Source organism: Polypterus senegalus, chromosome 12 (assembly GCF_016835505.1).
Source record: "Polypterus senegalus isolate Bchr_013 chromosome 12, ASM1683550v1, whole genome shotgun sequence".
NCBI lineage: Eukaryota > Metazoa > Chordata > Cladistia > Polypteriformes > Polypteridae > Polypterus > Polypterus senegalus.
In genome coordinates this window covers 130,052,227-130,072,996 of record NC_053165.1, presented here as the reverse complement: position 1 = coordinate 130,072,996, position 20,770 = coordinate 130,052,227, and the positions used below count along the sequence as shown (strand labels likewise).

The following is a 20,770-nucleotide window of genomic DNA, read 5'->3' as shown; positions in this document are numbered from 1 at the left end:
GTGATTGGCTGATTAGATACATACAACAAGCAGATGAACAGGTGTACCTCGTAAAGTGGCTGATGAGCGTATAATACAAAATGTAACAATGTTCGCATAGACCAGAAATATCAATAATATTCTGAAAAGTTTATTAAGTACAACCTGTTTGGTTATATTGTAAGTGTACTTATGATTCTTGTTTATAATTATTATTCTAATAATAGACTCCGCCCAGCGGCAACAACTCCAAAAAAGAAGGTTCATGGGTAATGAATTATTTTTTTCTTTTCACTATGTGATATAGATGTTGCTGCAGATCTGCACTGCCCAGTGGTCACCATATTGGAGGTTAAGGTTCTGGTGTATTCCTGGAATTGCTGTGTGTCTGTTCACTTCTTCTCAAGGCATGCACTTTATAAGATGTGCTCTGAAAGCCTGCCCTTCTTTACAGGTTTATATGTTAGTTCTGTGTATTCCTCTGTGCTTACCCATTGACTTTATTTTTATTATTATTTCCAGTTTTGCTGTGATTTCACTCATCTCCAAATTAGCAGCCTATCAGTTACAGATCCGCACAAAAACCAGTCCACAAACTGCCCCCAAGCAGTACCCAACATGTAACTTGAAGTTTCAATGACTGTAAATTAAGCACATGGAAAGGATGGCTGAAGGTTTCCAAAATAAAGTGCTAGGTATGGCTTCACAAGAGGGAACAAGCGTTTAAACCTATTTTCTATTAAAATAAGAGAAGCCATTCTCAGAATGACAGAACCACCTACAAGTGTAAGTTAAGCAGCTACAATCAATTAGAAACTCTGCATTTGATGTCCGCTGTCCATTTTGCTAAGTTGGAAGAATCCAAAGCAGCCCTGCATAACTCAGTTGGAATGCGTTGTCTTAGATTATCTGGAAACAAACTAAATAAATTAAATTTATTAATTTGTGAAATAATTTATTACATTAACTATGAAGAATGGTGCAAAGAGTTTCTAAGAAATGTATAATAATTTATTAATACAGTAAATAAAATAAGTTTAGTCTTACAACCTGAACTTATGATATTTTCTATTTAATTTGTTATTTTTGAATTACTAGGGGGCTTCGCCCCCTGCTCGCTTTGCTCTCCAACCCCCGTGTTTGGTTTTCCAGATACACACTTTTAAGATTTTGTTTTTCTTTGAATTGTTGCTATTTCATTAGTTTCACTTTTATTTCAGAACTTCTGTAAAAACAATATTTGGAATCTTTCAAGTCCCAACATGCTGAATCTTTTAAATGAGGTCAGTGTGACATGTGTTTAATGACTTTGTACCATAATTCAGGATTTCAGCACAGACAAAATGATCTTCATCATCAGCAGTTAATAATTTTTTTGCAAAGTAACCAATAAAGTTTTTTAAAAGCACTGACTTAAACTTCAAAGCCTTACAATATTTACATCCTTCTGACATATCACCTACGTCCATATATTTGATCTATATTCACCTTTTCATTATTTGTCCGAGTTATAATTTCTCTTTGTTTGCGCTAATGGGATGTTTACTTTCTTTGTTTTGACACTTTTGTTTTTTTCTGCTTTCATATCCTGTATCTTGCTCTGCTTGTGTTTCGTGCGTACGCTTTTTTTTTTTTGAGTCTTCTGAATTCCACTGTTTTCATTATCTATAACCTGCTCTGCATGTGTTTGGCCCCCTTGTTTTTTAACCTCTCTATGATGTTTTACTTTGTTTTCTACTCTTTGTCTTTTATTTCTGACCTTGCTTTGTCCTGCTATTTTTTCAATTACACCTAGTCCGTGATGATTATTTTCCCTTTTTTTGCGCTAATGTGATCTTTACTTTCTTTTTTTGATACCGTAGCGACATCCACTTCCGGCTCTAAAAGAATCTAAAAAAAAAAAAAAAACCTGACAGACGTAGTAAAGTCTCACAAAAGTTTTACTTGAACAATTGCCAACTTCGTAACCCGAGACACAACATTCGAGCACCCTCTCCAACCCCTTCTCCCGTCCCGGGAAATCAATCAATACCCCGCTGTCAGTCTTCCATGCTGTACTCCGCCCTACCTCAATCAAAACATAACAGTCACTCAAAAAAAAAAGGTTTCAACCTGGCTGTGACGCTACAATACTTTTGAATTTTCCTGCTTTCATATTCTTTACCTTTGTCTGCATGTGTATCGCGCCGTTTTTTTTTGAGCATTTCGAATTTCACTGCTTTCATAATCTCTAACCTGCTCTGCATGTGTATAGCACAGTTTTTGAACGTCTTTATGAAGTTCTACTTTGTCTTTTAATTCTGAGCCCGATTAGACATGCTTTTCTTTCAATTTCACTTGTTCCGGACTGATAATTACTTTCCTTATTTTCTGAATTTGCACCTTGATTATTCTTTTTTGCATTTTTTTCTCTCCAGCGCTTTTGAGTCTCTTTTTTCCGCGCTGCTCTTTCTTCTTCGCTTAGTCGTCGACATTTCAATTAGAACGTATTGTCCTTATACGCTTTATACGTGCTGAGAGCCCTGGTTCTGTGTGCTCAAAGCCTTTACACGACTGAGTGTTTTGCTGCCCATGGTCTTATTTGATATTGGTTGTAAGTAGGGCGTGTCTTGCAAGAATCTCATGTTCTACGTTCTCGCAAGACAGTCCTGGGTCAATCTCTTGTTTAAGGTCCCCACGAGACGCTCTTTCGTCTTGCTGTTCTTTTAACTGTCTTCCCTGATCTTCACGTGAAGATCACGTCTCGTATGCCTAGTGTTTCTCTCCAGGATTTTTTTTTTATAATAGAGAGACAACTTTTCATATTTCTGTGTAATATCTTATTTGTTTACTATTTGGTATTGTACTAAATCTTGAAATATTCTGCCATTCTGTGTGTGGAACCCTAAGAGGTGGGACCACCATGACATCATAACGGAGGGGCTGCCCTCCACATTTATCAATGGTGAATGAGACAGCTTTCCTCAGGCTAGCATTGAGTGTTGTAGGAGTTCTCTATTTATATTTCTGTTAAAGAGTTTCTACTTTATTTCTGATGTATTTTAACACATCTGCACCTTTATACAGTATGTAATCGTTCTGTATTTAGTTAGTAGTATAACCTATTCTTGCATTTTGCTTTAAAAGTTGTCACGGTGCTCCGTTGTCAGCACAAGGTGAGCAGCTCTGTGCAAGAACCAAGTAGTTTGTGCTGTTGTGTTGTACTTCTAAGGTGGCCATCTACCTCTGTGCAGAGGATTACTTGTGTTCTGTTTTGTGTGTTGTATTGTTTTGACACTCCTTGCACATTCAACCTACCTGGAAGGGGGTCTTCTCTCTGAAGGATATTTTTGTGGGAGTTTTTTCTTGTCTTCTTAGAGCATCAAAGATGGGTGGCTGTCAAAAAACAGAGCCTGTCAAAGCCCATTGAGGCATTCCTTGTCTGATTTTTGGCCATACAAGAAATAAATTGTAATTCTAAGTATCATTTTCTTTCAATTCTCTCTTTTTGTGGATGATTTGCTCTGTTCCTTGGTGTCTGATGCTTCTTTGTGGATTTGGACATGGTTGCCTTTTCGACCCTTTTTGACCTTTTCCCCTTATTTTCTTATTTCTGTCTTTTTTGTAATAAATTATTTATAAAGGATATTCTTTTAGATTTGTCGATTCAAGCTGGAGTTTTGATGGGTTCTCTGTCTTAAAGGGCACTTTTGATACATTTTGAACTTTTAAAATATATTGTAAACTTCTAACACCGGCTCCCCATTTTTAGGCTTATGTAGGCTGCTGGTAGCAATTGGGGGCTGGCTGACTTGGGGTGAGCCTTATCTGGGCAGAGGGGTGAAAATCCTGGCCTGCTTTGTGGAGCATTTTGCAGACCTCACACACTCCTTTTTTCCATGTTCCTGCCTCCATATCACAAACAGTAATGTAGTAATGTCTTATACAATGAAACAAGTTTTGTTTGGTTGGTGATAACGTGGAAGGTATGCATCAAAGAAAATGAAAAACATCAGGAGGCACACGCCATTTCATAAACAAGGATATCAGGGATGGCGGCACGGTGGTAGCGCTGCTGCCTGGCAGTTAGGAGACTCGGGTTCGCTTCCCGGGTCCTCTCTGTGTGGAGTTTGCATGTTCTCCCCGTGTCTGCGTGGGTTTCCTCCCACAGTCTAAAGACATGCAGGCTAGGTGGATTGGTGATTCTAAATTGTGCTTGGCATGTGGGTGTGTTTGTGTGTGTCCTGCGGTGGGTTGGCACCCTGCCCGGGATTGGTTCCTGCCTTGTGCCCTGTATTGTCTCGGACTGGCTCCAGCAGACCGCCGTTATCCTGTGTTCGGATTCAGCGGGTTGGAAAATGGATGGATGGATGGATATCAGGGACAAAATGAAAACAAGAGGCAAATTCAAAGTCAGGAAACAAAAGAGATTTTCAGCCAAAAATGTCATTTACTGGCTTGGATTCCTTTCTTTGTACAGTGCTAACAAAACAGCTATGTAACAAAACTGGACTATGTGAATTTCCCCTTGGGATTAATAAAGTAACTATCTATCTATTTTTAATTAACCTTCGATCAAACCCCAGGATTACAACAGAAGTGTGTCACCATCTTACATAGGTGTGTGGAATGTGTCATGTGACCTCCACGTCACAGCATAGCAACTGTAAACAACATGGCTGCTGCTGTGAGGCAATACTCACAAAACTGCTACAACTATTCAAAACAAAATGGTGACATCACAATAAAAAAGATAAAATAGATAACCACACATACACATTCCGCAAATTAAACCAACAGATTGCAAGGAAGCCACAATATTCAGAAAATGCCACCTGTTGGACTGGACTGTAACTCAGGATGCATTCAACAAACACAAACCAAGCAAAACAAAGTCAATTTTAGGATTTTTTATTTGACTTATTAACAATGTTATACTTTACAAATTAAATATGTTTTAAAGAAAGAAAACTGAATGAAATTGAGAAAACATGAAAGGCAACTTACTAAACACCAAAATGAGAAAAACAAGTTAAATATTATTCATTGTAGTGTTGTGCATATACATTTGTTGATATAAAGAAAAACAAGAGGAAAAGGAAATAAATAATTTTGAAAGAAAGACTTTTTTGTCACCTACTTTTGAAAAAAGTTATTATAATGAAGGAAGAAAATAACATAGGAGTACAAAAAGGGGAAAATATATACAATTAATACAATACTTGTGCAAATCGTCAACAATATCACAAATTCAAAAATATAAAATGTATAACTCATACCATCAACTTAACTACAGATACCCTGCAGGACAACTGTCACTACCATTAAACTACCGTCATATCCTTTAGAAGAGGAATAAAAACAAGAATGACCTTATAAAGCGCAGCCGTCCATTTAATGGGCAGTCCTCGCGCTCTTCACTCTAAGCGGCTTTGAGGCGCAGTCCGTCTCACCTTCCAGAGATGCACTGTGAGCCGTGTGCACACCACAGGACGCTCGTACTGCGAGCTCATCTTTCACATCCAGGGAAGAGTCAATGAAGACACAACAGAGCTAGCATTGATGGTGTCTACAGGAAAAATAAGATGCAAAAACCCACAGCACAGGGACCTTAAATTAACAGGAGAATATCAATTACTTTCCTTTTCTCTTTAGTGAAGAGGATTTCATTTTTCAGTTGACTTTCATTGGTTTTTTTCAAAGAAAAATATGATCTTAAGAGTCTACAACACAAAAATCATTTATCTTTCTTCTTTAGGAAAAACTGCAGCGCTGAATCCCATTGATCTCTAGGAAACCGGTTTGACAGTTCGAGGTAATCCATAGACTGGGCAACACTTTCTGAAATACAAATAAATAAAATAAAAAAGGCGAATTTAATCCAATGTTCAAAAAAATAAATATGTCAGTTTTGGCAAATGAATCCTAATAAATGGTAACAAATCCTATAGAATGTGGAACTAAAACAGGAAAAACAATGCCAACAAGAATAAAGAATTCGACTTAATCCAGTTCACGGCTCTGGAGAGAGTAAGTGAATTTTTCTCTGCTCTCTTCAGTGTAATCAAGAATTTGTACGCTAATGCATTTATCACAAAGAAGATGATATGCAATTCTTTTAACTGCAATGTTTATACTATATATAAAAAAGTCCAATTCTGGAACAAACTACAGAGACACACAGTTGAAGCAGAAACCTTGACAACCTTTAAGAAGAATCTGGATGAGATGTTGGGACAGCTTAGCTGTTAGCTAAACAAACAAGCGCGATGGACTGAATGGACTCCTCACGTCTGTCAAAATTCTTTTGCTCTGTTTAGCGCCAAGATGTTTTCTTAAATACTTATAATCTATCTAGATATTCTGGTATCTTTCTATCATTACAAAACATTCACAGATACAGTTAGGTCCATAAATATTTGGACAGAGACAACTTTTTTCTAATTTTGGTTTTGTACATTACCATAATGAATTTTAAATGAAACAACTCAGATGCAGTTGAAGTGCAGACTTTCAGCTTTAATTTAGTGGGTTGAGCAAAAAGATTACATAAAAATGTGAGGCAACTAAAGCATTTTTAACACAATCCCTTTATTTCAGGGGCTCAAAAGTAATTGGACAAATTAAATAACTGGAAATTAAATGTTCATTTCTAATACTTGGTTGAAAACCCTTTCCTGGCAATGACAGCCTGAAGTCTTGAACTCATGGACATCACCAGATGCTGGGTTTCCTCCTTTTTAATGCTCTGCCAGGCCTTTACTGCAGCGGCTTCCAGTTGCTGTTTGTTTGTGGGCCTTTGTGGCCGAAGTTTAGTCTTCAACAAGTGAAATGCATGCTCAATTGGGTTAAGATCAGGTGACTGACTTGGTCATTCAAGAATTTTCCACTTCTTTGCTTTAATAAACTCCTGGGTTGCTTTGGCTGTATGTTTTGGGTCATTGTCTATCTGTATCATGAAACACCGCCCAATCAATTTGACTGCATTTAGCTGAATTTGAGCAGACAGTAGGTCTCTGAATACCTCAGAATTCATTCAGCTGCTTCTGTGTCACATCATCAGTAAACACTAGTGTCCCAGTGCCACTGGCAGCCATGCACGCCCAAGCCATCATACTGCCTCCACTGTGTTATACAGATGATGTGGTATGCTTTGGATAATGAGCTGTTCCACGCCTTCTCCATCATTTTTCTTGCCATCATTCTGGTAGAGGTTGATCTTGGTTTCTTCTGTCCAAAGAATGTTTTTCCAGAACTGTGCTGGCTTTTTAGATGTTCTTTAGCAAAGTCCAATCTAGCCTTTCTATTCTTGAGGCTTATGAGTGGCTTGCACCTTGCAGTGCACCCTCTGTATTTACTTTCGTGCAGTCTTCTTTTATGGTAGACTTGGATATCGATACGCCTAACCCCTGGAGAGTGTTGTTCACTTGGTTGGCTGTTGTGAAGGGGTTTCTCTTCACCATGGAAATGATTCTGTGATCATCCACCGCTGTTGTCTTCCGTGGACATCCAGGTCTTTTTGCGTTGCTGAGTTCACCAGTGCTTGCTTTCTTTCTCAGGATGTACCAAACTGTAGATTTTGCCACTCGTAATATTGTAGCAATTTCTCGGATAGGTTTTTTCTGTTTTCGTATCTTAAGGATGGCTTCTTTCACCTGCATGGAGAGCTCCTTTGACCGCATGTTGTCTGTTCACAGCAAAATCTTCCACATGCAAGCACCACACCTCAAATCAACTCCAGGCCTTTTATCTGCTTAATTGATAATGACATAACGACAGACTTGCCCACACCTGCCCATGAAATAGCCTTTGAGTCAATTGTCCAATTACTTTTGAGCCCCTGAAATGAAGGGATTGTGTTAAAAATGCTTTAGTTGCCTCACATTTTTATGCAATCTTTTTGTTCAACCCACTGAATTAAAGCTGAAAGTCTGCACTTCAACTGCATCGGAGTTGTTTCATTTACAATTCATTGTGGTAATGTACAGAACCAAAATTGGAAAAAAGTTGTCTCTGTCCAAGTATTTATGGACCTAACTGTATTCTCTCTGCACTGACTGCAGAAGACATGTGAGCTTTACAACTGAGATGTTCACATGGCAGGGCTCTGTCATCATAACAAAGGATGTCCATCCTAACTATTGGGAATGGTGATCTCAGTTATTTAAAGGAAAATTCCCAAACAGTAGCCACAGTTGGCACAAGGCAGTAAAAGAGAAAATGCAACTTATTTATGGCCAGGCAGCCAAATCTGACAAAATTTATGGCAAAAAAATGCATAACTAGTTTCCTTTGTAGCCAAATAATTCAAGCAAAAACATTATTACTGGAACATGGACAAGCTAAAGACTGTTTAACCATCTATCCATATTGGGGTGAGCATCTTCAAGTAATTGTATATTTGGCTTTCATTACCCGGTTTTCTTGGGTTAACTGAATACTTTCTTCCTTTGTACCAGTTCTGAGGGGTTGTTGGCAGGTGACTGGTGTGCACTTTCAAGTAATGGGCTGTAGGAGACTGATATACAGTACTCCTTCACAGAAGTGTTGCAGCATGTGGATTTACATGTAGAAATGCTCTTCTCCATTTCTCCTTGCCTTTTCAGATTGTGCATGTTTTGCAGCACAGATAATGGTCTTCTAATTTAATGGTGAATATGCTTGCAACATATCTCTGTGTTGCCAATGAAGCTTATATTATGTGATTTAAAACCTAAACATTAGTTTGATATGAACATATCACTGCAACATTTAGACCACTTTAGTATATTACATCCAAAATACTATGTCTTCTTATAAAAATGCAGACATTACTCTACATTTTGACTTTCGTTTACACTAAACCAGCATTTTTATTCCCCAACAATGGCAAACTATAGAAAATGCTCTCCACAGAAGTACACTTTTGAAAAAGCAGCTCAGTGTTGCAATGTGCTCTGATTTGCTTGTCCTTGTTATGTAGCCCTTTCCTGAATGGTTACTGTTCATTATATATGCGAGACAGGCAAGTCATTCACTGGTTGATACTGTTTTGCGATAAAATCCATGGCCAGTGTCATCCTTTCAAGGATTTATCCACTGATGTGCATGTGCAAATGTTTACTGTAACTACGATATGGGATGAATGGGCATCCTAGCTAAGAGAGGGGAAGAATCCTTACCCGGATTGGAAGCCCCAAGCGGACGGACAAACGTCCCGACTGAGAGAAAGGTTCCTTACCCGAATGGAGGGTCCCATGTGGATGAACGGGTGTCCTGACCAGGAGAGAAGAAGTTCCTTTGGCTGGACAGGAAGCCCTAGGTGAATGGACAGGCGTCCCAACTGGGTATACCTACGAAACCTTTCCTGGCAATGACAGAAGGGATGGATAGGAAAATACTGTCTCTGGGGGCCATTTTATCCCCCAGGACGTTAGATTGGAGCAACCCTGGATCAGTACCCATTTGGACACCAGCAGGGAATGCTGGGAATTTTAGTCCAGTAATGGAGCCCTGCTGGGATCCGGGGGATGGCGCAAGAGGGTGCTGGACTGAGATACACTCCCTATTATTTGGGACTTCCATATAACGTGGAAGTGCTTCCAACTGTCAAAGCCCAGGCATCGGAAGTACTTCCGGGCTCCAATAAAAGTGACTGCAATGCCTTGTCGAGGCGAGTCAGAGTTCGGAGGAAGGAAGGCAGCACTTGACTGAAGGATAGCAGTGTGGTGGTGGTAGAGGGAGGAGAGGAGGAGGAGAAAAGAAGAAGCAGCAGCTTGTGTTTACAAGGTATTTGTAATAAACACCCTCTATATTTGAACCCGGGACTGTCTGGTGTGTATGTGTTTGAGGCTGACTGGCACCCCCTAGCCTTCATACTACGTCATACGCCTTATTGGTCATTTTAGTCTGGACAGAGAAACTTAAGTAAACAATGTGAAAATGCTAGCGTACAAGGAAATCATTTTGAATTAAAAAATGCCGTTTTTAAATGAAAACACAGAAGTGCGAATGTGTAGCCTTAACTGGTAATGTTTTGCAGAATCATTTATTTGAGTACAATTACCCATTCATTTAAATGCTGCACAGTGTGTTTAGACTGCAGTCAGTGGTAAAGGTGAACTTTGATTTAATTTGTCAGGTTTTTGGAAGGTCCATTAGCTTTACTAAACCTCATGGAGGTGAGTGTGGACTTGGTGCTTATCTGCAAAATAAAATGCGGTTTGCCATAATATAGAAACACTCTATGTAACACTTCCCTTATTGTTAAAATAATGCAAAGATACTTTATTTGGATTCAGGTTTATTTTCCAATATACTTTTAAGATTTGAAAAACTGCTGCATTTTTTATTTGAACGAGTGGAACTACTCGTATGTTAAATAATCATTTCCCCCTGATTAAGAATTGTGATATGCTTGACTGTGGCATGAAGGACAAATTGCCTGTTTGATTCATTAAAATAATCAGTGCTAGTCTTGGACACCCTGAATAAACTGGACGTCACGATCAGCTGAGTGGTGAGAATCTTTTCTTTATACAGTATGTAAAGAACAGTGATTGAATAAAGCAGCTTTTGATGTTCTTGAGTCTCATAATTAGATTAGACTTGTTTAGGTTAGGTATTCACGCTCCTTTATTAAAAAGATAAATAGTAATAAAACAAAAACAATGAAATAGAAAGGAATTACTAACAACCCAATCTTTTCTTTTTGTAATCTTTTTAGTTAGCCAATAAAAGGTGTCATTTTGCTTGGCTCTTCTCTAACAACCCAATAATATTTAACAGACTAATAATTATAAACACATGTACAAGTCATCACGGCCTTTACTAGTCTTATTGTTTGAGGACAAACACAGTTTTTATTGCTGCCTTTTTTACAGCACTACTTCTGAACTCCTTTTAAGACAAGGTTGACTGTAGTTCATGTCTATGCTGCCAGCCTTCTTGAGGCAATGGGCTGTGCAAAAGTTCTTAGTACATGAAAGTACTTTTTCCAACAATGGCATGCAGTATCTTCACCATTCTTCTAAAGGTCTTATGTTCATAATTTGAGCAAGTGCCATACCAGATCTTTTATTACACTTTTGCATAATTGCTATGGTGTCTGAAAGAAAAGCCGAAAATAAAAACTTGGTATATCAGATGTACTGTAAGTGTTAACTGAATAGAAGTTTGTGTCATTGTTCATGTTCGCTCACACTCTGTGCTAATAGCCATGACTGCTATTGTCAAAAAACAAACATCCATCCCTTATTGAAGCATTTTTAAACAGACTCTCTGAGTGGCTTGCTGCTCAATTGTGTACCATACTGTATTTTAGTTCTTGCTCTACTTTGTTTATTTAATTTCTTTCATTTTCATTTTTGTGCTTTCGACATTGATTTGGACTTTTTTCCTAACAAGTTATTGTTTTTGAGCTCTCTGAACCCGGCCATGGTTTTTGCCTGGCATCCCTCTTCCAGTGTTTGCCCGTTGATCTTAGTAACATCTACACTTCCTTCATGTACCCACCATGAAGAGGGGTGAAGACTCACTTTGGTTAAACTGCGCTAATAGTCTGGGAGAGTTTATTTCATTATACATCATGCTGCTTAAAAGTGCAACTTACAAATATCTGTGGCAGGGGCATGTTACATTGTGTACTTCATTTTTACAGTACGTCTAAAATACAATGCTTATGCTGTTGTCAGCGTTACTTACGTAAAGGGCAAATGTGAGACAAAACTTTAAACTGCCAATTTTCAAGTCAACCTAAAGTGATCTTAAAATTTCTTACTTAGCTTTTAACAGTGTCATTTTATTGTCTTAATAATACACAAATAGCTTTTTAAGGATTTACAACTATAAGCACAAATAAAAGTAGACCTCCGTGAAGAACTTACCTCCTTGCTGGGATGGTTTGTTTTCATTTTGGCTTGAACTTTGTGCAAAATCCTAAGAAAGAGAGAATTGTTATTCATTTTAAATGGCAGGTACTATTACCCTACTGTGACACTGGAAAAGTACTGAAATCATTTCATAAGAGGCAAGAATAATGCCAGTATGGTGTTTCTTAAAAGACAGTTGATTTTTTTGTACTGCTATTAGATGTTATTGAAAATTTAGGTCAAAACGAAAACAAATACATGCAATCATTTATTGTAATTTGTGTAGTCACTATGATACCTGAGACTACTAAACTATACTCAAAGTAAATTAAATTTTTAGTAGCATTTCTATTTCTACACCACATCCACAATTCATGACACAATGCAAATCAGAACAACAAAAGAAAGAACACAAATATCAGCCTGGCCTAACTTTCTTTACAGGCCACACAAAGACTTATTTTGCTGATCTTTTATTCCCCCAACAGTCTTCTTAACATGCTTCCCCATTTCCTTCTGCATATAAAACAGTCACCTTATTTTAATCAATTACACAGACAGACAGACAGACAGACAGACAGACAGACAGACAGACAGACAGACAGACAGACAGACAGACAGACAGACAGATAGATAGATAGATAGATAGATAGATAGATAGATAGATAGATAGATAGACAGACAGACAGACAGACAGATGGGTCTTATACCGTGTTAGCCATTGTGGATGCAATGAGAAGTCAAGCAAAATGACACACCTGAAGGAGAGACCTGAGTTGCCTCAAAATCTTGAATTTTGTTACCTTTTTAGTTTGCCAATAAAAGATGTCATTTTATTTGACTTATCATTCAAGATAAACAGGAAAAATAATACAGGATTGTGTTGGCTGCAGATGTTCTCAGAAATCAACACAAAACAACCTTTTTTGGTTCTGTACAAAATTACATGACAATCTTAAGCCTGCTCAAACCAATTCAGGGTTTTGGAGGCCTGATGCCCATCTTGACAGCACAGTGGTTAGTGCTGCTGCTGCTGCTGCTGCTTGAAGATTTAGCGTCCTGGGACAAAGGTGTCAAAATTAATGAGGTCCATATTGAACGGCACTTGCAGTAATCATGTCTGGCTTTGTTCGACCAGCTGACTCTAATTATCCCTTTAAACTGATTAACTAGGGGACAATTACTTTTGCACAAAATGCAAGTTTGTGTTGGATAACTTTCTTCATTCAATATATTAGAAAAGCAAAAAAATAAAATAAAATTGTGCTATATATTCACTCAGATTTTGGTTCAAGAGATGTAGAAATTTAAGGGTTGAAGATTTGCTTTAACTGAAAAAAATCAGGAAGGGACAAATACTTTTTTCATAGCACTGTAAGCATATACAGTTCATTAAACATATAGTAACTGAAATCAATAAACTTAGTCTAAAATGTATATTATATCATTCATGATGGAAACAACTTTTCAGACCTTTTCTAAGGTATACCAAAAGGACATCCAGCAGACTGTGAGACAAAGCGGAATAAGACTCAGTAGTCTGAAAAGATCAGAGGTTATCTATTTGCCTTTAACACTAATCAATACAGTATATATTTGTCACAACACACACACTCTCTCTACTGTGTATCACTAAGGCACAGTTTTAAAGATGTGTAAGGATTGACAGCAAAAGGTACAGTGAAAGTCTGAAATAAAATCTGCTTCAGACTTACAGTATAAGATGGTTCACAATTCAGCAAATAATGAAAAAAACATACAGACATAGCAAGCACTGTAGAAGCAAAAAAATAATAAAAATTGCATTTTTTCAGGAGTTCACTCAGTGCCAGCCATGTAGCCTAATCTAGAATATTTGACAGGACTAGAAAACTCTTAAATCATTAAAAGGGTGCATCCATGATCCAACCTGCGAACGTTGCAACCAAGTCCCAGCCTCAACAGGTCACATGTTCTGGGCCTGCACAAAATTAACATTATTCTGGACAAAATTTGTAATTACCTGTCAGACAGCCTTGGACTCACAATCCCTCCTAACCCATTAACAGCTGTGTTTGGGGTTCTTCCAGAGGGGTTTAAAGTGGAGAAAGACAAACAAATTGTGATTGCATTCACTACACTGTTGGCAAGCAGACTCATTCTGATAAACTGGAAGAATCCAAACTCTCCTCTTTTAAGTCAGTGGGAAACCGATGTGTTATATTATTAAATTATTATTATTATGAAATTGGAAAAAATCAAATACTCAGTTAGAGGATCTGTACAGACTTTTTTCAAAACATGGCAGGATCTAATCAGTAATATTTTAAAATAAGTTCATAAAGCACAGAGAATTTTTTTTAAATTAGGTATGTTTACAAGCCTTAAATTTAACGTTATTTGGCTTGCTCTCTCTCTCAGGGGTGGGGATCGATCTGTTCTTAACTCAATTTTTCTTTTTGTAAAATCTTGATTGCTTTGTATGGATTGTAATAAAATTAATAAAAAAAAAAAAAAAAACGGTGCATCCAATTTAATCACAAGTGAGCAGTTACCGGGAACCCCCATGGTGGAGCTAAAGACATTAGCCGGGTATAGGAAAGTTCAGTCTGCTTTGTTCAACCTTCAACTGAAAATATCAGCAGGAAAAAAACAGAAAATAAGTTGAAGGATAATGTTATACCACAAACAAGCTAGTATTAATCAAAACAGTGGTAGGGCACACAAGGGAGTGGCAAGCACAGTCCAATCATTGGGACATGGATGGATGGACAACTGTACCTCCTACTCTTCCTTACAAACCCTGACAGCGGATTCGTTTTGTCCAATGGTTTGTAAAACCTTGCATTTTTAATATTCTATTATGTGGCCTGAACACTCCTTAATTCTTCCATTTACAGCTAAATACCCTTTCCTCTCTACTCCAGTACCTGTTTTATGAACATTTGGAAATAATTTCACAGAAACAATTGTTATGTCATAGATTAAGATGATAAGCTGCCCCTCAGGCACATGTTTGCTGCACATAAAAAATGTTTACACAGGGACCACACAGTGGTATGATGGGTAACATTGCCAGCTAATAGCAATTGGCTGCTGGTTGGCTTCTCTAAATCACCCTGTAGTAAGTGTGTAAGGCCCTGTATAAGGACATCCTTCTGCCAGAATATGCTCGGAATCAGAATTTGATAAGAAGGTTAAAAATATTTACTTGACATCACAAAATTCATAACATTTCTTAAAATAAGTAAAAAACAGTTCTTAACTTGTGCAAAAGTGGAATAACTCAGAAAAACCAGAACAGAGCAGGGAAGAAGATTACCGAGGCACTTTTACATACATTACAAACAATTCCCAGGGGCATTGAAGGAGCCACACTGTCAGCAAGACAAATCCTGCAGATGGTGGTGTGAGAACTTTAGGTATACTAGAGTATGCTCTGTGTGTGTGTGTGTGTGTGTGTGTGTGTGTGTGTGTATGCGTGTCCTGGGTGCCCTAGAAACACGACAATAGGAGAGGGAATAAATAAGAAAAGAAAAAAGCATGCAAGGCTGGGTGGAAGTGGGAATTTGGGACATTTTCCCCCATGATGCTAAGGGCAAGCACCCCAACAAGTAAAGAGGACAGCTTTAAAGACCCTTTTTATGACATAAGAATGCATTTTTGTAGTTTGTCTCATGAAACTTAACAGTGAAAAAATCACAAATGTATTATGCTTCTGCATTTATTATTTTTTGCTAAAAGAATTTCTCAGAGTACAGGTAATTACATAAAAGCTGCTGATACAGAGTCACATCCACTTTAATCAGTTACAAAGGCACAGCGACTCTTTTTCATAGCTGGTATGTTTACGAAAAGACAAGTTGCAACACAACTTTAAGCAGTTTTTAGCCTAGATTACCTGACTGTATTGTACCTGTATAAATGTTGCAAGCAAAACACAGCTCATTTCTTGCTCTAGGATGACCTTGTTTTGGCTGTTGTTGTAGCAGGCAGATATAAGTGTTGGGAAGAGCACTCTGATCAGTCTTGGGTCACTAAAATACTGGAAAGGCAGTTGACACAGTTTCTGCAGGACACTGGGCTGACGTCCAGACTGCACAATTACCTAAGCAAAAATAAAACAAGTCAGTCTCATTACTAATGAAAATAGGGTATACTCATAATTATATAAAGAGCTCTTTTTCTGAGATGGCTCTGCTCCAGATGTATTAACAGAAACAAAGTGATGAATGGCACAGAGAGGAAAAAAATTACAATGGCGCAGAATTTAAAAATAATTTTAATGATGGGTCATTATTGGATATGTGTGCTAGTCATGGACTGAGCATAACAAATGCCACTATTCAGCACTACGATGCTCATACTGTAAGTATACCTGGCACCAGAGGTGAGTGATAATGTTAAAATATTTTTTGATATTTGTTGGTATTCTAGTCAGAATTATGTTTATACAAATACCTATAATGATTTCTTAATATAAAAAACAATTTAATATCAAAACAACAATATTTATTTACATAACACATTTTACATACACAGTGTACCTCAAAAGGCTTTACAAATAGTAAAAGGAAACTTGCAAAAATGAATAAAAATGGAACAATTATTAATAGAGCTTAACTTAGTTACAATTTAATTTAGGCAGTCTTTGAGCCTCTAAAGGATATAAGGGAAAATCAGAATCCTACTTCACTCTTTAAAAAGGTAATAGCTATAGTTTAAAGCCTCTCTGATTCTCCAAGTGAATTATATGATCCTAGTTTAAGCAATATTTGGTATTTTTTGTTACAATTTATTGTAAAGAGTTATGATACTGAACTTAAGGAAGAGGTGGCTTTTGTGAAATTTTGTAATCATTTTAACACTCTGGAATAGCAAGTAGTTACGGGGATTCTTATGGTTACATCCAGCTTCTTAGAAGGGTAACTGGTATTCAGCCACACTAGACGAAGCAATATCAAGACCACTTGTGGACAATGAGGTAATCCAATACATCAGATGCCATCTTAGATTATAACCATGAATAGACGACTGACCATTATTATAGTCAACTCTAATCAAAGAAGAAGAAGTCTTTATTGCAATAGTACAGTTAAACTGGCATCAATTGATGGCATCAATTTTTTGCAAGAATTAACAAAATAGACATAGGCCTATAGCCATATAAAGAAAAAAAATGTGTGAATCGTTCACTGCAATGACTACTCAAATCAATCAAAGCAAAGCCCCGAAAGGGAAAATACATTCTTGCAGGAATATTAGCGCAATGGTTATAAAAAAAAAAAAAGGACAATAAAATGACAAAAGCATAATAAGTAATCCCTCATGGCGCCTGATCTGCTCTACAACCAATCAACAAGTGACTCCAGATAAGCATACGCATTAGGATTGTAAAAAATCTCTAGTTTTGCCCCACAAAAGCAAAGGCTGCACAACCTGACTTCTCTCACTGCCGTTGTAAGGTCTGCAATAACTTACTTAAAACAACTTTTAAACAGAAGCACTCAGTGCTGACAGTCACGGCGGCCGCAGTTTGTGTGTGTGTTGCACCTTCTATGCAGCTTCACTTGCTGTCCCAGATCTCACTCCTGATTAAAAACATAGCTTCAGCACTTTAATAGCCCCATTCTTTGAAAATTACAGAAATTACAGAAAGGTGAAACTCCTTAATACTTTAAATGAACATCAATAAATGCATGTCGGCCTTAACAAATAACACTTCTGTAATACCTTTAGTGGTCTGATAAGTGTTTATCTATACCCTTGAAAACCAGGCATGAGTAAAGCATTGAAACCCCAAACCACTCCCCCAATTGCAATGGGATTCAGGGAGATACGCTATCACCATTAGAAAGGGAGTTTTCACCGAGTGCACCAACCATAACTATAACCAATCAGATGACAGTCTGTCCTGACTGAAAGTCACAAAACTGGGGGAAATAATTTATTTTGCTATAAAAATTAGGATATTTTTTTAAAACTTGGAAATTTTTCCTTACACTCTTGAAAGAGCAATAATACATATTACATTTGGTAAGTAACTAGGAGAAAAATAGAAAGGTTTGCTTATGGCGTTTATTGATTTGGAAAAGGCTTATGATAGAGCAGGGGTGGGCAAAGTCATTCCTGGAGGGCCACAGTGGCCGCGGGTTTTTGTTCCAACCCAGTTGCTTAATTAGAAAACAATCCTTGCCAATAATTACATTTCATGGCTTGTCAGTGCTTTAACTCTGCTATGTCAAGTCATTCTCATATCCTAGATTTTTTTTCCATTCTAAGTATATCATTCAAATACTTTGACGTGTAAAACGGATGGGTACTTCTCAATCTTTCACTTTTTTCTCTTCTCTTTCCTTCCAAGTATTTAATTAAACCAAATAGTGCAAGATAAATACACACAGGTGTAAAGGGTAACAAGCAAAATGGATAACTGCTGGCTTCTTTTGTCATTTGCATCTTTTTGTTAATAAGGAGCAATTAAAAACCGAGAATGCGACTGTTTAAGACTTAAATAAGCAATAAGGGTTCAAAATCTTAATGAGGGAGATAACTAAAATGAAGCAGAAGTGTTTCTAGAGCAATAAGTGCTTCTTATTAAGCAATTGGTTTGGAACAAAAACCTGCAGCCACTGCGGCCCTCCAGGAATGACTTTGCCCACCCCTGTGACAGTGCCATGTCAAGAGGTCTGGAAGTGTATGAGAGAGAATGGAGGACCAGAGAAGTATGTGAGGATTGTCCAGAATATGTATGGGGGAGTTAGGACTTGGGTTAAAAGCAGTGTTGGGGTAACAGACAAGATCCCATTTAGAGGAGGTCTGCACCAGTGGTCTCTTTTAAGCCCTTACTACTTTGATCTGGTCATGAATATGTAGAGTCATGGGATAAAAGACCAGTCCCCCTGAGTATGGTTTTTGCTGATGACATTGTGTTGTGTAGCACCAGAAAAACAGAGGAAGTGAAGAGGATGTTCAAAGACTGGAGAAAGACTTTGGTAGATAGAGGACTGAAGATAAATAGGAAGAAGACAGAATAGATGAGGTTTAACGATGATCAGGATTCAGAAGTTAACCTGCACGAAAAGCTACTGAAAAGAGTAGATAAATTTAAATATCTACGATCAGTGGTAGCCCAAGATGGAAAACTAGATGCAGAGACAATAGAGTGTAGTGTGGATGGAACAATTGGAAGGAGGTATCAGGAGTATTGTGTGACTGCAAAATGAAGGTTGTTAAGACCTGCAATGATATATGGAGCTGTAAAGGGAGTACAAGAGAAAAAGTTAGATGTGGCAGAAATGAGAATGTTGAAATGGATGTGTGGAGTTACAAAAAAGGACAGAATAAGAAATGAGACAACCAGAGGTACTGTAAATCATAAATGGGTTGAGAGATCTAAAAGTGCAGTAAAATAGGTTGAAGTAGTATGGTAATGAGATGAGGAGAGGCAATGAACAAGATGGAAAAACAAGGATGGGAATGGAAGTACAGGGGAAGAGAAAGTGAGGGAGGCCAAAGCTGAAGCAGATAAAGTAAAAGAAGATGTGAAGGAAAAGGGTTTGACTGGGAATAAGGTGCAGGATTGAGCTGATCGGAGATGATTGATCAAGCACATCAAGCTTGCATAACAGTGGCAAAAGAAGAAGAAGAACAATGACTAGGAGAGAAATATTGATATTATTGTAAATAAAGACACACTGCTCTGTCCCAAATAGTACCAGCATACCTTGATCTGAAAGATGGCGATTATTGGATTTAAGACTACACTAGGGCTAAGCATTTCAAACAGCTTAGTATTAGTTATTGTAACTTTCCCAATGACAGAAAACTAACAAGTCCTTCCATATACAAAGTTAACAGCAAAGTTGTCTCAATATCTCATCCAGACATTTTAAGACATTAATGGATTTGTTACAACTGTATATATAAAGAAGTGCTTTCTTGTTGCTGTGTTGAAAGCAATTTCCCTTTATATCTGCCCATGCTCCTGTTTAATTTAATACAAAGCTAAGAGAATTGTGATGGATCATTTTTATTAATGCTTTTGAGAATTTCTGAAGACTAGAAATAGGGCCCCCATGTAGTCATCACTAAATACATAGCTGCGTTAATCTGCTCTTGCCTTTTTACTCCAGAGATGTTTTTGATTGTTCTTGTCTGCATGATCTGTTTTAGTAATTTAACATCTATGGAGTAGTACTCGGGTCTGGTACCGTGTTAGCCATTATGGATGTAATGAGAAATCAAGCAAAATTACACTTTCTAATGGCTAGCTAAAAAGATTACAATATGCAAGTTATGAGGCAACTCGGGCCCCTTTTTCAGGCAAGATGTAATCTTGAAGAAGGGGCCTGAGTTGCCTTGAAAGCTTGCATATTGTAATCTTTTAAGTTAGCCAATGAAAAGTGTCATTCTGCGGAGTAAAATTAAACAGAATTTCAAAGTTTTGCTTTATAAATCTGAAACGAGCAAAGTAAAATTTTCATTTATGTTCAAGCTGTCTTAATCCTACTCAAGGTCAGGTTTGGTGCCTATTCCAGCAGCACTGAGCACAAGGCAGGAAACAAACCAACACTGAAATCACTTCAGTCCATGCTGGGGCACACTAATACAGATCTCCACATTCTGGGCCAACAAGGGGTTCTCCAAAAATCAAAAACACAAGTCTTTGTGACGTGGATGGAAAACCAGAGTACTTGGGGAAACAAACCTAAGCAGACATGGAGACAGCGTGGAAAACACCTAGTGACAAAGACCAGGCTGCGGCTTGGATCCAAGAGTCTGGACCTTTGTGGCAGCAAGCGCTACACTGCTGCCAATTACGTAAAATTTCTTAACAAAATAAAAAAGCAAGTATATACCTGTTTTTTAAAATTTTTTTTAATCAAATTGAAGTTAAACATGTAATTACTTGCTTACTGAATAATTCTATGCAGCAATCTGTATATTGTCAAATTTTCTCCGGTTGGTTAGGCTGATTATAC

The 20,770-nt window shown here is 37.6% G+C and overlaps 1 protein-coding gene across 2 annotated transcripts in view; it reads right to left on the bottom strand.

The window, feature by feature from the left end:
• Positions 1-4,982: 4,982 nt before the first annotated feature.
• The window catches only part of scaper (S-phase cyclin A-associated protein in the ER), a 641,491-nt gene continuing 625,703 nt past the window's right edge, over positions 4,983-20,770 (bottom strand). For both annotated transcript variants that reach the window (XM_039773420.1, XM_039773421.1), the window contains exons 29-31: positions 15,703-15,894; positions 11,823-11,874; positions 4,983-5,799 (exon numbers count right to left, since the gene is read on the bottom strand). In XM_039773420.1, the coding sequence (XP_039629354.1) occupies positions 5,696-5,799; positions 11,823-11,874; positions 15,703-15,894 (348 nt within the window). In that variant the 3' untranslated portion in view covers positions 4,983-5,695. The remainder of the gene's footprint in view (positions 5,800-11,822; positions 11,875-15,702; positions 15,895-20,770) is intronic.